This window comes from Odontesthes bonariensis, chromosome 14 (genome assembly GCF_027942865.1).
Source record: "Odontesthes bonariensis isolate fOdoBon6 chromosome 14, fOdoBon6.hap1, whole genome shotgun sequence".
NCBI lineage: Eukaryota > Metazoa > Chordata > Actinopteri > Atheriniformes > Atherinopsidae > Odontesthes > Odontesthes bonariensis.
The window spans coordinates 24286639-24309039 of NC_134519.1; the positions used below are offsets into that span (position 1 = coordinate 24286639).

General features: G+C 40.0%; 1 protein-coding gene across 2 annotated transcripts; it reads left to right on the top strand.

Moving 5' to 3' along the window:
* Window positions 1–2067: 2067 nt before the first annotated feature.
* Window positions 2068–21548, top strand: ca8 (carbonic anhydrase VIII). Of its 2 annotated transcripts, none has more exons than XM_075482333.1 (9): window positions 2068–2416; window positions 9061–9252; window positions 9503–9627; window positions 12486–12581; window positions 13405–13467; window positions 13585–13633; window positions 15248–15360; window positions 17846–18040; window positions 20065–21548. In XM_075482333.1, exons 1-8 carry the CDS (start codon window positions 2344–2346, stop codon window positions 17978–17980), a joined length of 846 nt encoding a protein of 281 aa, XP_075338448.1. In that variant the 5' UTR covers window positions 2068–2343; the 3' UTR covers window positions 17981–18040; window positions 20065–21548. The 2 variants fall into 2 exon arrangements, with proteins under 2 accessions (XP_075338448.1, XP_075338449.1); XM_075482334.1 differs by having other exon boundaries at window positions 9067–9252.
* Window positions 21549–22401: the final 853 nt, after the last annotated feature.

Below are 22401 nucleotides of genomic sequence, written 5' to 3' on the forward strand. Positions count from 1 at the left end.
ATTTTTATATACAGTAGTAACCTTGAGTTAAAATTTATGCAACATTAATTACAAAAGCACACAAAAGAACCACAGTTGCAAATTTGCTGAACACATTTTCACCTGATTAGACAATGAGGAGATCGTGATTGGATCAAGTTGCAGACCCCAAGGAGGCCAGAAGCTCCAGATGAACTGAGGCTTTGTCTACACGATGAGATAAACAGCTCATCCGACAGACCTTTGTACCTCTGAAGTTGAATTCCAGCTTTGAAGGTGCCTCCATCCTGACTGAGAACTATCTTCAAGCTCCAACTAATGATTACTTCAGGTGATTTTCAACAAAAGGGTTTTCACGAGTGTAGAATCACATGAAAATAAGAACATTTGTGTTCTTGTTACTTTAGGAAGAGACATTTATATCTACACACAGCATGGCTCGTCCGACCTTTATTCATTTTGCACTGCCGTGTTTTTAGTTCAGAACAAACGCACGAAAAACTGTGTCCATGTTCGCATTTTTTGCTTTTGTAGGATCCACAGTACATTCTTCTACATGCTTTGAAGTGAGTGATGAGGGTTTAAAAACCAACTTGAATTATCAAACTGTTAACAGAAATGTTGAGATGCCAGCTTAAGTCTGCCTGTTTAAAATGCAACATACTGTTTGGAAAATATGAAAGTCGCCTCTGGGTCTAAACTTGTCTTCTATCTAGTGGCCAGCAGGGGAAAACTCCGTCCTGATCTGATTATAATTCAGTGTCCAAAAAAAAAAAAAAAAATCATCTTGCCTTGATTTGTTGCCTCAGTAAACTTGCTCGTAATGTTCATGCTCTCAATTGCAAGTTTTAAGTTTTCTTAATTTCGGATTGATGTTAAGTTTGCAAATTATGCTCCAGTTTTGAGTGAAATTGACAATGAAGTAAGTTACACCAAACTCTTGGCTTCAAAAAGGTGGAATAAAACAAGGGTGATTCCACAGTTGCTCTGCCTATCTTTTATATACAATCTATTCAAGATACTGAGGAAAGACAGCCATAAAGGGTCAGATGGGGACCGATGACTGATTTTTGCTCTGGACCAATAGAAGGTTTGTCTGGTCGTGGTACAGATGTGGATCACAGGCAAAGAGGTTGCATGTTCTGCTTTTGGATCCAATGCATGGAATCAAGGGAGCTTGCCTTCTTTTAGATGGCTCCAAGGACAGTTTCCAGAAAAAGAATGTAGGGCAATTAACATCAGCAGCCTGGAGGATAAGGACTTAGAAATAAATTAGCTAAAGAAGAGCAAGAGGGACAATTAACTATTTCTCAGTTTTAGGTTTTTACACATTCTTCTCTACAAAGCCCTTTTTGAATTGCAGGACTGTTTCACCACATTTCGGATTCAACCCAGTGATGATCCAACAACAGGGTGTTCATATACAGAGCCAACTGAAACTCACTTTTGACCACTGAGCTTTTTCCAAAAGTAGATGTGAAAGTGAAAAGTGATTATGGGACTTTGAGAGGAACTTTTATTTTTCTCTATCCCTCTTGAAGTCATCAAGGTTGGAGAACAGTGAGGCCTTTCATTCTAGCCGTCCTGCTGCTTTTGGCCTATTTTCTCAACTTCTGCCTTTTCCTTCACCCAGGAGTGGGTCTGTGGGTCACACACACACACACACACACACACACACACACACACACACACACACACACACACACACACACACACGCACACACACACACACAACTACACAACACCACTGAGACACCAAAAACAGCAGAAGGGTTAAAAGAGCATAACACACAAGCCAAGCTAACATTACTGTTAGAAAAAAAAGAAAATCAAAGCTGATACACCTTACATTTCACTCTCACTTCTGAACAGAGGGTGCATAGAGGGTGGGGTGGATAAAAAAGAAACCAATCTGTCATTGTTTGGAGGGAAGCCAAGGTAAGCAGGCCCACCTGCAGTCTGCAGAAAAGAAAAAGAGAGACACAAAGAAAGAAGAAAGAGAAGAGAGATGGATAACAACAGAGCAAGGCGAGAGAGAGAGAGAGAAAGAAAGAGGAGGAGCAACAGAGAGTAAAGAGAAACGCAGAGGCAAAGGCACTCTGCTCACATCAGTTGGTGGCTTTAAGAGCACAACAGCAGTGCAACAGAGCACAGCAAGAGAGGAATAAGACACAAGTAAAAAAGAAGACGGAAAATAGAAACTACATAAAAGAAAAGGACAAAAAGAAGAAAGAGAAAGCAAGTTGGGGTCCATTCAGCAGACTGCAGAGACTTCATTTTGTGTCTAAGAGTGCAGAAAGTGACAGGGAGTAAACTGGGAGGACAGGCTGGTTTCCACCCAAAGTGTGAAGGCTGCCAAGAACCATGGCTGACAATGTGAACGAGGAGTCCGATTATATCCCAGGGAAAGATGAGCTGGACTGGGGCTATGAGGAAGGTAGGCTGGGCTCCATATGTGTGTGAGAAGATGCTGGAGGGGACAGCGTGTGACGAAACAAGCTGAGGGTTGGAATGGGTTTTACTGGGGTTTGAAAACTTTTCAAACAGGGCTTTGTTGACCATGTGTGTTTTGCACACATACTTTAAGGCTTATGTTTGGGTTGGTACGCTAAAAAAACATGTCTTGTCAAGACAAGATGTTTAGATCTAAGTGCACAGGTGGTTTTGTTGCTTTTGTGCTGAAAATAAACAGGCTCTTAATTATGGATTTGTAGGTTTATGCTGGATGCGTCTTTTGGAGCTTTGGAGCATCAGTTGTGCCCATCCTCAGAAATGAACAACGCCAGTAGAAAAGGTGCAATATGAAAGGGACCAGTAGAGGCAGGGACAAATGTAGCTGGTTATCTGACGTCCCTGATTTATCTTAAATACAATCTACAACACAGCGGCTGTAAAACATTTTTGCTGTAGTCTTAACATTTTCCAAATATCAGCCTCCTTTGTTGTCTTTATGTTCATCATTTACATCCTGAAAATCTGGAAGTCCTGTACGCTTAAAGTTTGCTAATGTGGCCCTTAGTAGAACGCTCTGATAACAGGTATTATGCACAAGGTCAAAAAGGAAGTATATTTCTGTCTGTTCTCTCCCTATCTCGTGTGTTGCACTTATGCATTGGTTGGCAAGAAAAGGCCTGTGGTATAAATCTGACTCCTCTCTAAAGAATATTAGGCTCCCAAGTGAGAACTTAAGTTTCTATAGTTTACCTCAGACGTTTTACATAGCTAATGTATCAATAATCCTCTGCAGATATCGTATATACAGTGGTTATGTAAATCCCTGTATGTTGTGGTTGCTAAGCTATAACTTGCATCACAGACCCAAATAGTTGGCAGTCTAACCCAAATATGATAGTTACATTGATAGTGATAGTCTGTTCGAAGACTTGGTAGTTCTCCTCGTGATCAGTCAGCAAATCTTTCTGGGTAAAACTTGGTGAAGCCCCTTTAACTCAATGTCAAGCCAGTCATGACATCTTTAGATGAACAATATAGGCCAACAAATGTTAACCGTTACAGAAAGTGTGGCAAGGCTTATTGTAGCTCCAGCCAAACTTTTCTGTGGTAAGAAAGAAATTCTGGGTACTTTATTTTGTTTACATACTTCCCACATGCTGGTTTTATATATTTTTGAGACTTAAACAAAGTTATAGATGTCATTAAGTGATGTGTTCTTGGGCTATTTCTTTGTCTTCTTTCTATTATGCTGCTTTTACTGAGCATCGGAGGATGTAAAGTGATACTAATACTGTGATTCTTACTGTAAGTATACTGAATGATGTGGTATGCTTTGTGTGCATAAATAAGATACTGTCGTATGGCAAGCAAATACCGCCGGTGTCCTGTGAGAACCTGTACTTAACTCTATGTTTTTAAAAAAACACACCAAAATACCCAAAATACCCTTCTATGCCCGAGTCTGTTCATACATTTGTGTGTCGTTTCTTGCAAGCATAGTTTTTGAATGCTAACTAACTAGAAGCTCCCCAAATTTAATTTGTACCTCAGTTAGGTACCCAATGAAGGACATTAAACCCAGTAGAACTACTATATTTCACTTATTTGGAATCTGCAGTGTAACACAGAAAATAGGTCAAATAATGAAAATAGTTTAATTTTAAAAGAGTGAATGTTGCTCACTCATTTGCTTTTGTAGAATTGAATAAAATATGTGATGCAGTTCTCCTATCTGTATGAATATGAAGCTGGCAGAAGCGTGGTCAGCACAGCTTTGCATACAAATTTGATACTGGAGGATACAGTGAGATGCCTTGAATCTGAGGTGTTCATTTTGTTCCCCCTTTTTTAAAAAATTAAACAAGGAGAACGATGTATGAAAATGTCACATTGTAAATGTAACAAGCTACTAACCACAGCTTCATTTTTAGCAGACAGATAAGAGAAGCATCTTGTTCAACTCAAGTTACAAGTACGAGAACAATAGATGTCCCAAAAATATCACCTAACAATTCAAAAGTTAGTGAAGTAGTTACTTCTTGTGATAGAGTCAGACTTTGCAACTAAAGTTCTCTATAAATTCAACAAAAACATCAAAAGAAGACTTCAACATTAACTTTGGGTCTCCTGATATATGGTCACAAGCTAAAGACACAAGGAACGAAACAACCAAAATTCACTTTTTCAGCCCCTAAAAACTTGTACACACAGAGTTTTGCTCTCTTTTCAATGCTGAAGCCACAGTGAAACACTCACTGCCTTCAGAAAACTGTTGTCAAGGTTTTAGTTGCTGAGGAAAGAGGGAATGTGACGGCTCCTCTTTTCTACAGAAAGAAGAGGAGGCTGGCATGGAGCTTTCGTCTCTGCCGTAAAAAAGGCAAGCTGTGAGGAGCTGGCTTATTTCAATTGGAGGGACATATTAGTTGCTTTCCTGAATTCGGTGTCGTTGTTTCCTTTTTTTAAAAACAAAGTGGTTTCAACACGTCTCACACTGTTCTCACTGTAGGCTACTGTTGTGGTCACCAAAAAAAACTGAACTGTGAATATAGATCTCTTGCATCATGTAATATCACTTTCTTTTCCTGATTTTCACTCTGTGCCAGTGCAAAAAAATAAAAAAAACCTTGAGTAAAAAGCAACAGTATCACTCTCTCCCACTGAGATGGTTTCCACCTGCTGCTTTGGTCAATGAGATAACAATATTTCTATCTACTGCAACTCAAAAGTGTTTGCAGTTATTTTCTCAAATACTTGTCCCAGATAAGAACATCTGGACATCTTTCTGCAACCACAATCTGCTCAAACAAATTACCAATTATAACATTTTTTTGCTTAATTGGGCACTTAAATCGGCATTTTGTTTCTTTCTACTAATGTAAAAATACAATGATGAATGTTCTACACAGTTAACATACTTTTAAGCGCCACAGTGTATGTAGATGTCTTTCCCCAGTCTTTGTGAGATTGTCCGAGTTTCTCTCTTTGTCTTTCACTGTGTTGTGTGTTTGGTTTTTATTCATCCCACCTTTTGATTCCAGTATGTTTTTTGGATTATTTCCTGGACTTCTTTTGTTTTGTTCCTGATCCTTTTGTTGTTTTGTTGTTTGCTTGAGTTTCTGTTCAGGTAACAAGTAGTCATTTCAGTCTGCTGGTCTGCCAACATTTGAGTCCTCAAGCATTTGAGCCAAAACAAAAAGGTTTTCTTTTCCTTTTTTTGGTTCAATTTGGTCTGTTAGTGTTAAACTTAATCAAGATATGCAGAAATAAAAGTAGAATACATAAATCTGTAACCTCCAGCTTGCTATTTTTTCTTTTTGTTGTGTGAGTTGCAGACTAATTTGTTAAATGGACTGTAACTGTATAGCACTTTTCTAGTCTTGTTGATCACACAAAGCGCTTTAACGCCCATTCACTCACACGCTCATACAGCACGTCTTAGTCCTAAGTACTATGGGGTTTCCTCTATGCATTCACACACATTTATACACCGATGGTAGGCAACGTGGGGCTCAGTGTGTTGCTCAAGGACACTTTGACGTGTGGCCCGGTGAAGCTGGGAGTCAAACCACAAACCTTCCGATCAGTAGGCGACTGCTCTTCCTGCTGAGCTACAGCTGACACCTGTCGTTGTGTCAATTTGTTTTGTTGCTTTATTGTTTTCCATCAAGGAGTGTCATCCTTTGCTGTGCTCACTGCTAGACGTGTGTCAGAGACTACTGAAACGTATGTTGTGGCATTCAACAGGTTCAGTTCAGGAACAAGCTCACCATCCTCCCCTCCTGTTCCCAGCCAAAGAGACATCCCACCCTCCTCTGACCCACAGCTTTCCTGTAACATCTCCATCTCCACCTCAGTCATGGATTCTTCTGCTTCCACTAGTTTGTCATCAACCCAATCAGGAGATGCTGCTGTCCCCTTTGCCTCCCCCTCCCACTTTTCTGTTTCTAGAAGTCAGGTGAAGAGGCAGTTGGAAAGACTGAACCGGAACAAGGCTGCAGGTCCAGATGGTGTCGGCCCCCGAGTCCTGAAGGCCTGTGCAGAGCAGCTCTGTGGGATTCTGCAACACCTTTTCAACCTTAGCTTGACCCAAGAGAAGGTACCACTGTTGTGGAAGACATCCTGTCTGGTTCCGGTACCAAAGAAAACTCACCCTTCAGACATCAATGACTACAGACCTGTTGCACTGACATCCCACATCATGAAGGTCCTGGAGAGACTCCTGTTGACCCACCTGTGTAAGCAAACCAGCACATATCAGGACCCCCTGCAGTTTGCTTATCGCCATGGAGTTGGAGTTGAAGACGCTATCATACACCTGCTTCAACAAACCCACTGTCATCTGGATAAAGCAGGCAGCACTGTGAGGATCATGTTCTTTGATTTCTCCAGTGCATTTAACACAATCCAGCCTGATCTGCTTAGTCTGAAACTCCAGAAGACTCAGGTGGAGGCCTCAACAATCACCTGGATTAATGACTACCTGACAAACAGACCACAGTTTGTCAGACTGAAGAATTGTGTGTCTAACCAGGTGATCAGCAGCACAGGAGCACCACAGGGGACTGTACTCTCACCATTCCTTTTCACTCTGTACACTTCAGACTTCCAGTACAAGTCAGACTCCTGTCATCTACAGAAATATTCAGATGACTCTGCAGTTGTCGGGTGTATCAGAGATGGACAGGAAGCTGAGTACAGAGAGCTGGTGGACCGCTTTGTGGCATGGTGTGGGAACAATCATCTCATCTTGAATGTTAACAAAACAAAGGAGATGATTGTAGATTTCAGGAGAAACAGGGTCAGATCAAACCCTGTTTCCATCATGGGAGAAGAAGTGGAGGTGGTTGAGGAATATAAATACCTTGGTGTTCATGTGGACAACAGACTGGACTGGAGACACAACAGTGAAGCAATCTACAAGAAAGGACAGAGCAGACTGTACTTCTTGAGGAAGCTAAGGTCCTTCAAGGTTTGCAACAAGATGTTGCAGATCTTCTACAAGTCTGTTGTTGAGAGCGTCATTTCCTCTTGCGTCATCTGTTGGGGCAGCAGCATCAGAACCAGGGACCTAAAAAGACTCAACAACCTGATAAAGAAGGCTGGTTCTGTTCTGGGGACGACTGTGGAACCTCTGGAGACAATAATGCAAAGAAGGATTTTGCATAAAATCAAGAGAATTATGGACAACCCTGAACATCCTCTCCATGAGACTGTTATCAGAAAACAGAGTCTCTTCAGTCAAAGGCTTCTTCAGTTTGGATGCAAAACGGACCGCTACAGGAAATCTTTCCTGCCCACAGCCATCAGCATCTATAATAACTCTTTGATTTAATTGAGCTACATCAACATTTAATTTCCCTCTGGGATAAATAAAGTATTTTTGAATTGAATTGAATTGAATTGAATTGAATTAACAGTCCACTGCAGTTCAACGTTTGTATTGTTTTGACTCGCCTGGGACAGATAACTTCACGTTCTGTTGTCATGACACCACCCCCCTTGTTTATAGTAAAGCTTCCATATGTTGACCTCCACAGGCTGGCTGGTTTACAGCACGAGCTGAGTAACTTCCTTTTAGATATGGAAGATAACACTTATATTCAATAAACAGCTAATTCTGTCAATCACTTTACTTAATGTGGGAACTTGATGGACCAACCCAGTCTTACCAGATGCATTAAACACGTTTGTCCACATGTCCAACATGTAGTTGTGTCACAATCCTTTCATGAGCAGTGTTCACATTCCACGTAAGGAATCATGACCCATGATCAGCAAACTTTCTGATTAGTGTTTTATGCCATCCTCGTACCTCCTTATGAGAACTGGTGGCCAATTCAACACGAGTGAAAGAAGAAAAGTGGTTTTCACACAGAAACACTTATGAAGATGTTAAAAATGGACTGATTAATCAAAAGTTAAGCTGCATCTATATAGGAAACAGAATAATGGAAATATACTAACTGTACAAATTTTTGAGCCTTTGTTGTGAAACTACGTTTAGTGCAGTGGACCTCTGTAGCTATTTTACAATCTGTGAAGAGAACGTGTTGCATGCACACGGGCTGCTGACTTTTCTCCAAGGGTGTGCTCGAGCTTGTGGTAATGCATCTGCATTTTTCCTTTTTGTTTCATTTACATATTTGGCTCCCACTACTTTTAAGCATTGGCATGTTTCAAAGTCCCCTCAAGTCCAAGTGGGTGATGACCTTAACCGACCTGGTGTTGTGCATGCTGAATTGCTTGCATGACTTGCAAGACGCTTGAAATAAATCTTGTTCACAGAAAACATTTTGGCATGTCAGTGTTGGAAAATCCCAGGTGGGATTAGCTCAGTACGTACGTTTACTGAAGCTACAGCTTTCTTCTGTTGAGCTGCAGTTTTGAGGTTCTGGATGCAAGGTTGCATCCGTTGTTGGTTAATCTATTAGCAATCTATTAGTCTTTGCTGGAGCAGCTTGCTGTCATTAGGAACACCTGCACCTTTCCAACTCAGGCTAATTAAAATGTGTGCTGTGAACAAAGATTATTTCATTTTTATTTTTGTTGTACTCCTAGAAACTGACCTATATTTAATGATACACACATTGTGCTGAAGGTGTGTTGTGTGTCTGTTTTCGCTCATAGGTGTAGAATGGGGACTCCATTTCCCAGCAGCCAACGGCGAATACCAGTCTCCCATTAATTTAAACTCTAGGGAGGCTCAGTACGATCCCTCGCTCCTGGATGTCGGTTTATCCCCAAACTACGTGGTGTGTCGAGACTGTGAAGTCATCAACGATGGACACACCACGCACATCATTCTCAAGTCCAAGTCAGGTAACTCCCAGGAGAAACATCATGTCAGCACACACGCTTGGTTAACTTTAGACGTACTGAGATCTATCTATCTATCTATCTATCTATCTATCTATCTATCTATCTATCTATCTATCTATCTATCTATCTATCTCACTGCAAATAACCCCTTTTTCCCCACACTCACCTTTAGTCTGATCTGTTTAACCTGTCTTCTGCTTCCTGTTTATGTTTGCAAACAATTTACTGGCTTTTACTTTGTTGTTGCCAGTGGTTACTGGGGGTCCTCTGCCTAGTGATCACGAGTATGAGCTACACGAGGTTCGATTCCACTGGGGCAAAGAGAACCAGAGAGGATCAGAACACACTGTCAACTTCAAGGCTTTCCCTATGGAGGTACATACTGTGGTGAAAGCACAAGCACTTACAGAGAGAGAAGAAAAGGCCGTGACCAGGGATGCACCCTTCTCCTAAGCAAACACAGCATTTCCATGTTTAGACTTCTGGCGCTTGTCCTTCTTTTGATAAAATTGTAGCTTTTTGAGTCCTTGAACACAAAACTTGTTATTCCCCTCCAGCAAGTAACACTTCTGATATGTTACACTACAGGCTGAAAAGGGTGTGTATGGGAAATCTTTATGACGGGTTCTTCTATCGATATGAGGGAAGTTGACATTTTGCACAAAAATAAAGAATTTTGCAAATGTTCATATTCCAGTAAAGGTTGTCACCATAGCAGATATTAACTGTACGATTATTGTGGCTCGATTTTTTTATTTCAATACTACCTTACGATTCCCCAAAGGGAAACTATATTGCTGCAGTATGAAATACTATTAAAGACATGTTATTGTTCTAGATAAGTAGCTAAATAAAGCAGAATAAGAAACAGCTGACAGAGTGTAGCGTAGTAGAGAGAGAGAGGTGTATTTGGGCTTTGGAAAGCTCTATCAAGTGCTCTAGCATTCAAACTATTTCCCTCATTCCATGGTTATGCATCATAACAGATGTGAAAATTTGCCAGCACAGAAAAATGTTTTTAAAAAAGAAAAAAAGCTTGTTAGAAAATTTCACGATGTCAGGCAAGTGTGTCCAGAGCTACTGCAGCAGGCTGCCACTCATGAATCTCCATTCTAAAACATAAAGTACTACATATATATATAATATCACAGTATATAATACATAGTATACAGTATATAATATACAGTATATAATATCACAGTTAATGTTGATTCTGGCATAGAAGCATCTGTTTGTTCCGGTATGAAACATGCAGTGTGATTTATTGTCAGAAATGCAAAAATTATATCCATTGCTATGTTTTTCGTTAGTTTAGAAATGCATTGGAATGAGAATTATTGTGTTAACATTACCTTAGAATGAGCAGTTTATTACCAAAGACTTCACAACTCTCTCTTATCACACCTCTGCCATGCTGCACTGCTGTGTTACTACAATAAACCTTCAAAGACAAACCAAACACTGGCACCAGAGCAGGCCTTTCCTGTTTTGAACTCTTATGCGGTCTCTGTTGCTTTGGAGTTGGTGGTGGTGTGTGTGTGTGTGTGTGTCTGGGCATTAACTCTTTAGGCCCAACTACAGTAGTTTGAAACTTGCTATGCAAATCCATCCATCATTCAAGGTTTCTTTATTCGTTTATCTATCTAATTTGGACAGCCCAAGTTGGTGAATACATGACGTTTAACATATTGGATTATAGCATGGCAGGTCCATAGTCCGAAAGTAGGTAAGAAAAAAACATTACAAACAAGCACACAAATAAAGTAGATCAAAATGTTTATATTCATGGTTTTGGCAGACGCCTTTATCGAAAGCGACTTATAAATGAGGATATAACATTACAGCTAATATCAAAGCTAACAATAAGCTACATAGAAGGAAAAACAAAGTCAGGCTCTGTCAGGGGTTGACAGGGGTGACAGTGTAGAAATAGAGTGCAGACATAGAGGGAAGTACAGTATAAGTGCTACAAAATAGAATATATTTATATATGAAATAAAAAAGTACATTTATTTTTACCGGGTAAACAAAAAGAATGGCTCTGCTGAACCAGCCGTGGCAAAATCTTGTGTGATGTTTTTGAGGGTGAATGAATAACAGTATCTCCCAAAACTGTGAACTATAAATGCCAAAGTTTGGATGCATGAAGTACTCTCTCAGATTGAATGTCCTCACACTAACATCTGGTATTTAGTTGGACTTAAAGGTCAACATCGAAATCCTACGATTGATACAGCAGGACACTGGATATGATGATATTTCACATCTTGTTTTTTTTTCCAGTAAGGGTTCACTGATCAGATTGTTTTGCTGCCGTTACCAGTATTTTTCAGCGTGTGGTATTAAACTATGAAATAATTCCGGTTTTGAAAGAATGTAAATGACAACCGTCCTCACACAAATTAAAAGTGCTGTGGTTGCCGCACTCCAGAATCCATCAGGTTTGGTATGTGTCAAACAGTTCACATCAGACTCTCCCCCAAGAGTCAACATTGGTTTCCTGTATCCATCTATTAGCTTATCCTGTAAAGGGTGGTGTGTGACCGGAGCCGAGCAAACTGACATTGGTCAGGAGTTGGGATTAGCTCTGGGCCAGTCCACAGAGTGGACTTTTACTGTGGTAGACCACAAGAGTCAAATGATGATGATGATTTCTATGACGAACATTTGTGGCAGGTGTGGGAGGAATTCTCATGCCGCATTCTGACGTTCACTCTGGAGGACTTTTTGGAGTTGTCTGTGGATGACTGGTGATATGTCATATCTTTTCTTTTTGAATTCTGTGGAACCACAGTCTGATATGTTCCTGCGGGCCATGGAGCACTTAGTGACCCGATCTTTATTACCACGGACAAACATACCGTTGTTTGTTTTGACAGAAACCCACATAAAACCGCACTGCTGCTCCATATAACTAATAGAGCACCAAATATGCAAAAAGAAGAAAAGACAGAAAAGAAAAGAAAAGAAAAAAAGGGGAAAATGAATTGATAAAAAAAAAACATTACTTCCAGTTTGAATAATGTTTGTGTCTTATATCACTCATCAGCTCATCATATCTCTAGTTTAATGTCTTTTTTCCAGAAATTTGTTTTATATATATAATGCTAAGAGCTCTGAGATCACTTAAATATTGTATTCTTATGTTTTCTGCAGATTTATGCTTCCATCACCTCTTTACAACAGTGGCCCTCTCAATTACAGGTTGTGCTCTGTTGTCTCTTTGTCCGCAGCTCCATCTAATTCACTGGAACAGTACTCTATTCAACACGTTAGAGGACGCTCTGGGGAAGAAGAATGGAATCCTCATCATAGCTCTTTTTGTGCAGGTAAACATCCACAAGAAGAGTCAGCATGGCCCACTGACCAGATAAGGGAATGATCTTTCCTCATAAGTTTCTATTTTCTGTTAATTTTCTATTTTTTGACGCTGCTATACGAAAAAAAAGTAGCAAGATCAGAAGACATCTGGGACAATTAAGGACATCGTCTCTGACACTTTGAATATAGTGCTGAAAACACTTAAGAAATATTGCTGTAATAAACAACTTACTTGGGTACCCCTAAACTGAAGCCGTTTCAATCAGCAACCTGGCTATGAATGGTTTTTCTGTCCCATTGAGTGATAAACACATCATAATTTAAAGCTACAGACTTTAAAGTCAAACAATTATCCAAAATTTGAAATAAACACTATAATCCTCATGAAGACAGAATCGATCACAGTTCTGTTGTTTCCCCCTTTTTTTCTACAGTACGTCATTACTTCCATAGAAAATTATCCTCAGCTTTCCTGTGAAGGAAGCTTTTAAAGACACTTTGATTAATGTCATCTGAGTAAAACCTCAGAGAAGGAACTTGGCTCCAAGATGACCTGAGTCATGCCAGCTGAGGAAAACACACCCAATGAAACAACTGTGGCTTTTATTTTCATTCCTCTTGCAACCCCAAACATTCCTGACCCCCTGAGTTTCAATCTTACAGTCAACTTCACACATCCTGTTTTCAGCAGTGTCTGTTGTGTCTACTTCCTGTTTTCTTCCTGTACGATAAGATAAAATACACACTAAACATAGCTGACATTGTAAAAACAGTCACCGGCAACACCGATAAGCTACGACTGAAACCCCAAAATGCTTGTGTTTTCATCAGATTGGTAAAGAGCATCTGGGTTTGAAGGCCATCACTGAAGTTCTACAGGACCTGCAGTACAAGGTGAGACACAACCAGGACCATCAGAAGAGATTAAACGATCATCAAATTCAGAATCACTTTGTTAAAGTTGATACACGCAAGGAGTAACTCATTTCATTGCTGCTGTTTTACCATCAGGGGAAGAGCAAGATAATCCCTTGTTTCAATCCCAACACCCTTTTACCTGGTAAGATGAAAATGATTTGATTTCATAATGCCTTCTGATAATAAAGCCTAAAACACAGGAATCACCATGCACTCCCAATATATGAGGAGTTAAAGACCCAGTTGATTTTTCTCATTTCAAAAGGCAATGTCCAGACGAACACGTAAAAATCCCTACATGTTTAGCATTGACATGTTTGAAGCTAATGTGGCGACAGTTCCCATCTTTTTGCCTTTCTTCTACTCTCTGTGCTCACTCCTCCTAGAGTGACTGAATTCTCAGCAAAGTTGTTATGTTTCTGTTGTGACACAAACAAGTAAGAAATAGTGGTTATAACATAGTCCACCAAGATTACAAGGTAACCTTTTGACACTCAAAAGCCATTTTTCAATCCATGGCTCTGCTCTAATATCCTATTTTGATCTTGTCTTACAAAACCACCTTACATGTACAAAAACAGTCAAAAATTTTGGTCACAACAAAAGTTCTGTCCAAAGCTTTGAATGGTCAGCCTACTGTTAAAACAACACATTTCCTGTAGTTTGCCATATCTACATGCAAAATAGTCTCTGAGAGAAAGTTAGAAACAAAATAGTGTCTCATCCACATCTGTTTCAGCTGTTAAACTCGAGCTGTGTTAAGAGATTGTCCACTTGTTCATTCTTTCACCCACCATACAGAGGACACACTAAGATTCACTGCTTTTAGAGCCACGGGGGTTTCAATAGCAAACTACATTATATTGTTTCCATGACATGTTGTCTTAACCGAACAACTAAAGGTTCAGATAAGAGTTCTGTAGATTTTTCAAAAATAATTTCTCAAATTCTGCACCCCAGGTAGAAAAAAAGAGACTAAACTCCTCCCACTTTAGAAGTCTGAGGAGCATTATGTGCTCAAAAGGCATTCAAAGAAAACCACAATAACTAGCTGGAAATGTTAGCGATAGCTATCAGTAGCTGACGTTAGCATCCTCTGAGGGCTCCTGCTCCAAGTAGCAATACATAATATTTGAATATGTATGTCTCTCTCTATATATAATGGACTAAAGCCTACATTGAATGAGTGGGAAATTTCAACACAGCTTTGGTGTGCTGTGTTCCCCTCATGGTCTGACATTATCGATCTTCCTAAACATAAGAGACATATTCTGGGGATATCTGAGACTTACATGAACTTGCATTAAAGGAGCACTTTATGTTCTCTTTAAACTCCATTGTTTTATCAAACCATCCATGACCGCCATTTTCCTCCTAAGTCAAAGTGTTTTTTTTTTTTTAACAGACTCGCCTTACTTCCTCCTTTCCAACCTTTCATTTTTACTGGAGCCACTGGATGTTTTTTATGCATCTTTAGCCAATTTTGGACAATCTGCAGCTCTCTGATCATTCTTGAGTAGAGGAGCCCATCCTACTCTACAAACTATTCTTTTAATATAACATTCTGTTCGAGTGTATACGTAAGATTGTTCTCCTAAAATCAGAAGGATGGAATGCTTTGAATGATGAGTTTATTGTGATTTTATTGCAGGACAATCCAAGATTAAATGGTGTTTTTAAGTTTTTTAACTGAGACAATTAATTTTACACTGAATTTTAAATTTTCAAATTTTTAAATTTTTAAATCTGCCATCAGACCCACTACTGAGAGACTACTGGGTGTATGAAGGATCTCTGACCACACCGCCTTGTAGTGAAAATGTCACCTGGATTCTCTATCGCTACCCGCTGACCATCTCCCAGCTACAGGTAACACAAACAGATAAGGTGGAACCTGAAGCCTCTTAGCTTCCGTCATCCATGTTAGATCAGTTGTTTGTGAACAAGAACTTTGGATCCATTTACCTGCAGCCACTCACAACAAATAATCTAAAGTTAAGTCATAAAAATGGTCAATTTCTTCTGCGATAAACTCACTGCTTATAGCTGTAAAATCACAGGTCTAACTAATTACCTCACGTATAGCTGATTTCCATTCAAATGCACCAGTTTCAGGACTCTGTACTCTTGCTCACTAAATGCAATGAAACCATTAAAGTTTGAATTAAAGGTGTTTGTGTTTGTCAGTTTTGTCTCACTGATGGTCTAACGCACTCTTTGTTTCAGTGCAAAGGATCAAAGTTCAGGTGTTTGCACCGACACTCGTTTATCTCTCGGCAGACGTCTTCTGTATATCTGAATGAGCGTTAAAGTGGGTTCATCTTACAATTAGCTCATTCATATTCATGCAGTTAAATGTCAACAGAAACTTGCTGTCTACTCCTTGATAGTCCATGTTGTCTTATTTTCTTCATCCCTTTTAAATCATCCTTTCTGTACGAGCAAAATGTCAGTTCCTTCTGTGGCTTTTTTAATCACACAGGAGCATGATGTCGCAGCTTTCTGGCTTTCACCACAGTAGGCTACACGAGGGCTTTGCGCCCGAAGCCAATAGAAACGTTTGCCTGACTCATGAAGGTTGTTGTAAAGCATGATGGTGCTAACCTTCTGACATTTATTTCTGTCTTTGATCTTTTCTGCCCTCTGGCCTGCCAACCCCTTGAAATGCTAGCGCAAACAATGACCTGTGGCTTTCCTGCCTGAGGCCATGTCAATTGTGTGGGTGAATTATAAGAACAGCAGAAAGAGGGGAAGAAAATGGAGCAGCTTATTTATTCATGTGGCATTTATTTAATGGGGACAGTACATAAAAACAAAGGTTCGTTAAGAAAAATGCAACTGGGCTTATGATTAATTTGCTGACCATGTTCCTGGTGAGGCTTTTAAAGACGACATTCTAAAAAAGAAGACAAAAAAGCCTAGTAGGGAAAAACAATAAGGATGTATGCATGATAACACCATACACGATAAAATAGATACGAACAAGAACAGAAGACAAAGAGACATGCGTTGTCTGCTAACCATGGCACATGACTTTTAGTTCTTGCTTATTATTTTGCCAGCTGAAGTCACGAAAACTGTGCTGAATTAGCTCTTAGCTGTCCTTATTCGCAGGCAACCCATGCATGTGCAGATGCCTATCACTGAAAATTTAGAAGCATAAAAAATTCTCAGGATTGATCAGCAGTTGTAAGAATGATCTCTCTATCATTTCAAGGTGGAAATATGGATATTTTTTCTTCATGTACAGATGTTTGGCACTCTGAATTTATTAATCTGGGCCTTATCTCTGTTCAGAAAACTCCTCGACAATAACTGTTTTCACCCTGAGCAGCTGCAGAAGCATCAGCTCTTCATCAGCCCACGCTGATAAGTGGGTGTTTCAGGTCTTGCTTACCTGGGATACACCCTTCAAACATCCGGCTAATATTTATTGCCAAAAGACCAATAGTTTTATGTACACAGTGAATGTGTGCATGTTAATATCGTAAAATAGTTGCTATGCCCACAGGCTTAGCATGTTGACTGTGTGCTGCATATCTGCTCCGTCAGCCAAGAGCACCAGAGTACAGGAACAGGTTGATACAGCAATGTAGCCAGCAACTGTATGGCCCATGTGTGATAACGATCTGCTGTGGCTGCGATTTTGTATGAACAGGAAGTCAGATTTCACAAAGTTTTCTGTTTATAGTCCCGATCTAAACAATTGGGGTGTGAGAATAACAGAAGCAGAAGACGCAGTTCCTTTAGATAATCCTATGTACAAAAACCTTGATGAGTAAATGTAGGCCGCCTGTCACGCTGACCTGAGGAATTGTTGTTCTTGTTAGAAATCTGAAATACAGTGATTTTGCACACTATCACTAAGCACCTTAACAGCAAACTAGAAGCAAATTACCAATTGCCTTAGCCAGACGAAAAATGCACTTTTAAAATGCATGTGAGCATTTTAGTTGATCCAACTCAAAGCCAACTAACACACCCAGACAGTGCAGTTGGGGGGCAAATTCCAAACAAAGCTGCTTTCACTAACATATTTTTCTTTTTCTTTTGTCAGGTGGCTAAACATGGCAGAAATTGTAACTGAAAATCAGCAAATATTTTAAGGACTTATGACACAGATTTCTCTCTCCCATTAAGATCAGGATGTGGATGTTTTTAATGTTTGGTGGGAAGTTTTTCATTCTAAACCAGAAAAAAAAGGAAAATAAATGAATAGATGAAATGAGCCTCTTTAATTCAACGACTTCAGCATTATACTTCAAAGACAGAGGGAATACTGCACGAGGAGCTGTGGGAAATGGAGGCCTGACCTGCTTTTTTCTTATCTGTTTGTTTATGTCTGTTTTTGCAGATTGAAGAGTTTCGGAGGTTGCGGTCCCACGTCAAGGGGGCTGAGCTTCTCGAAGGCAATGATGGCATGTTGGGGGACAACTTCCGTCCCACCCAGCCACTCAGTGACCGCACAGTTCGCGCTGCCTTCCAGTAACTCTCGCTCTCCTCTGCCATCTCAGAAAAACTGTCGGGGCAACATATACAAATATACAAGGTAACAATGAGTTCAGCTCTGTCCTAATTACAGCAGAGTGCACAACCTCAATGCAAAGTATCGTCGCGAAGCAATCGATTGCTTCTCCCTGTTTATCCGGACGTTGAGTCTGGTTCTTTTTCCACTGAATTTTTCGATGTTGAATTTTTTTACACTGATTTTTGTTTTTAGAAATTGATTTTTTTTTTACACTGTTGGTTTTTCAAATTCAAAGTCTGATTGTAATGCTGTAAAAATTCAATATTAGAAATTCGTATTCAAACTCTGATGGCACAGAAAAACTTCCATACACATAATTTTGACAAAAGAGACCAAAATATCAAACCATACAGTAAACATTTTAAATGTGTCTGACACATTATTTGAATCTGTGGCAGGTACAGTGATTACCTCAGTTTTCCGTCAACTTCTTTCTGATATTGATGCCAGAAATCAGCAAAAATCAAAACTGCTAATTCACAGAAAAACCAAAGTCATGATGACAAAGGAAGAACAGATGCTCTGTGAAGACGGGGGATAATTCTCCATGGGTTTGTTATAATGACCGAAATCATTTGTTGTTTTAAAAATACTGCACAGCGCGTCGGAAAAGGGAAAATATATGCATACATGAAAAAAGACTGACCAGAACTTGTTGCAACACTTTTCTCAGTATTTTTAATCAGTTCAGCACATTTATTCACAAGGGACACATTTCTAATGGAAGCAGGTATGCTGTCTCAGAGGCACTGGTGTCCTCGTGAAAGTACAGCATAATGAATCAAGCCCTGGAAGAACTAACCCACTTCACTTACTAATCTGGGACTGGCCTGTCTCAGAACAATGAACAAGAGGATCCCAGATTTAGCTCAGCAGCACTGCGGCAGGCAGACGGAGCAGAACAGAAGGAAGTCAGAGGAGATGAGAGAGGTTAAAGTTCGGGCTTTTATCGAAGAGGTGGAATTCAATCCGAATGTACAAACAAGTTAAAAAGCATAAGCACAGAGCAGCAATGGCGTGCAATGGAATTTAAGTGCAGTAAAAGTATAATAGCGTAATAGTCTGTTCTTCTCACTGATGGCTTTATTCCGAGTTAATTTATTAACACATTCATTATCACATTGGGCACATCCTGCAGGTTACCTTGAGCAGTGCAGAAGTTATTTCATAGCTCACTGTTGTCCATGACGCTGTGATACAGACGGACGAGACTTAAGTGGAAAAACAGAGAAGAGTGTTGAAAAGAGGAAGGTAAAGGGGGCACTGTGATGCAGGGAGGTGAGATTGCCAAGGGGCTGAAAGAGGAAGAGGCCGAGGGAGCAGAAAGGAAAGAAATAACAGAGGACTATTGTTGCAGGTTGAAAGCAGATACTGAAGTGGTTCCACCAGCACAAATCCACCCAAGATAAGACCTTTAAACCAAGGTAGAGCAAAACTAGTGTGGAATCGCTGTAAGGGCAATATTTAGTAAGTTAAGTTAAATCTTAGGCTAAAACATTCTCACTTTGTTCTACTCACACTGTCACACCCAGTGCAATATAAAACGTGAACAAAGCCAAAAGACTTTACAGTAAGTAGTAGGCCAGTGGGAAGCAACACAGATGTTGTATATCTACAACACAAGAAACTTAAAGAAGAAAACTTAGCTAAAGTTAAATAAAGTCTCCACTGTCAGTTATGTATTTGGAGATGAACTCTTTTTGTTCTCCAAACGTTTGTGCCTATTAGTGACACTAACACTAATATGGTGAGATGTTACGTGCCACTGCAGAGGGAAACATCACCCACTTTTACACATCAGCTTCAACGCTTTTGCCTCAGAGACTTGATTAGGTTTGTCCCAGTTGACTTCTTTCCGGCCTTACGAAAGAGGCAAAGTTGTAAAAGTCCAAGCGCAGAATGCAGAAACAGGAGCAATAAAAGCTCTCCCTCTCTTCAGCGTCCAGGTTTTTTTTTTCTTTCAGCTTCTGAACTTGGATGTGGGGCACATCTGGTTTCTCTTTTTCTTTTCTTTTAATCAAATCCACATTTCTCTTTCTTTACAGGGGAGATGAAAGCAGAGGTGTGAGGGGAGGTGCGGAAACAGAAAGAGAGAAGAGAAGTTGATGTGGTTGTAGAGCAGCTGCAAACTGAAGTGTGGACAAAGAAGCTATTGATCTCCCACCTTTGCTGCATGTTTCTTGTGTGTTTGTGTGTCTCTGTTTGTATATGCGGTGTCGGTATGATCTTCCTTTTCAGCATTGGTTCTCTCTCCTCCATCTTCTTCTTGCCGTCTCCCAGTGTAAGATCCTGTGCATGTGTGTGTGCTGTAGGTTTGTGCTGACTATTAGTGTCGGTGTGTGTTTGACTAGATAATAAGAGGCTTTACAATCGACCCGTCTCTGCAGTGACAACAGGAGGAAGCACGAACCACAGATGCACCAGAAGGCGCGCACTCACACACACTGGGACACTGAAACACTCCCACACAGCCACACACGTTCAAATGCACAAAGTTCTGTGTACACATTAGGTTCATACACCTGAGGTTGTTAATTACGAACTCCAGACTGTAAGCATTGTTTTACACCAGACCTGCTCCAACACAAACTAGTTGCTTTGATTCAACTAAATCTTGATGTCAAGTTCAAGGCAAAAGTCTGCATATCATACTGAAAATCTAAATCTTTAATCAACTGATTTTCACATAAACCCTGCTGTTTGTTGAAAATACAGCCATCAAATGCCGTCAAAATAAAGGCTATATACAAAACTTTTCAACAAGATGACTTTTTCTGAACTGCTATCAGCTGCTCCTACAAGCTGAAAGCAAAGACCACAAGCTTTCTGGGAAATGAAATCCATTTCACTGTACCGAGCCTCCATCATTACTTCTTCATAACTGAACTAATTGCCCCAAAGGACTCGAGACGGGCCATTAAAGACCAATTTCCTGGCTGAAATTGGTTTTGAATCTAAAATAATCCAGCAGATCACAAAGACAGAAATCGCAGAGTCAGATGAAGTGAATCGGAGACTACAAGGAAGTTTTTTCTTCAGATACATCCATGAAAGTGTTAAAATCGCTTAATTGGTTCAGTTATTCTTCTCCATTAATTTTGTAGTGCAAGTGTCTCTGTCTTAGCTCCTCGTCTAAATTCAACTTCTCTGCTCTCTCATGGTCTAAAACATCTAATTGTGGACACTCTTCTTCCTCTGCCTCTTTGAATAAAAATACGACATGAGAAACTAAATAAAAGGTCTTCAAGCAATGAGCCGCTTTATTACAGAATCAGTCAATGATTGCAATCCTTCCCCATCACATCATTTATGTTGTCTTACAAAGCAGGAGAGTTACACACACTGCTTTCCACTCTCTGTGTGTGTGTGTGTGTGTGTGTGTGTGTGTGTGTGTGTGCGTGTGTCTGCGTGTGTGTGTCTGTGTGTGTATGCATGTGTGCAGTCTTATAGGTACTGTGTGTATTACAACCTAAGCTGAAATAAACTGTGAGAACTGATAACTGTTACTGTAAAGCGACAATAAACTACACGAGTGACTTACTAAAACTGCAGTTTTCCTTAATCGAACACTATTTAGGGGCTGTTATTGAGGCCTATAAAATCATCAAATAGTCTCATAAAAGGTCTTATCCAATAATGATGATGCAATTATCCAATAAGCCATCCATGCGGCAACAGTGCATTGCATAGAAACCAGCAGATGCTCATTAGGTGCTTCAGAACATCAAACATCAGTATGTGTAAAAACTGGGATCGTCATACAATAGTAAGGAGATAATAACCGAGACATCCATCTGTACGACTGTACTAGCATTTTAGACTTAGGACTCATGCAAGTAAGTCATGGTGAACACAAATCTTGTCTATTTGGATGAATATTTATTTCTTTTGAGGCTGCAGGTAGCAAGCTGATGAGAGTGGCGTCACTTTGGACCCTTTTGATACCAGTCAGCAATAGTTAGAACGCCACAGACATGTAGATCCCTTCACAGCCAGAGTTTACCATCTACTAACGGCTCCCTCCAGCATGGGGGTGCAAAACAAAAATCCTGTCAAACTGGTTTCAGGAACACCAGAGTGAGTTAAATGGACCTTTGAGCTCTTCCAGACACTGGATCTGAGTTCAGTGGAACACCTTTTGTTTAACAACAGGGCATGAGATTGAGCGCGAACATGAAGCTGCGACATGTGAAGAAATAATGTGACGAATCACTGCAAGAATCTTACAGGGACAAGCCAAACCAAAAGAGGCCTGACCCAGCATTAGGATGGCATTTTTTATTTAGATGTTGTATATGTACAGTTGAGCAAGGAATGGTTTATGCCAATGCCAAACTTTGTGGTGAATTCTTACATTATTTTGTTTCTCTTGGTTGGAATTG

Excerpts from the sequence above, each read along its gene's own strand:
- ca8 (XM_075482333.1), top strand. The coding sequence starts at position 2,344 with ATGGCTGACAATGTGAACGAGGAGTCCGATTATATCCCAGGGAAAGAT. Across the intron at positions 9,628-12,485 it reads TCAAGGCTTTCCCTATGGAG|CTCCATCTAATTCACTGGAA; the intron begins GTACATACTGTG and ends CTTTGTCCGCAG. Across the intron at positions 13,468-13,584 it reads TACAGGACCTGCAGTACAAG|GGGAAGAGCAAGATAATCCC; the intron begins GTGAGACACAAC and ends TTTTACCATCAG.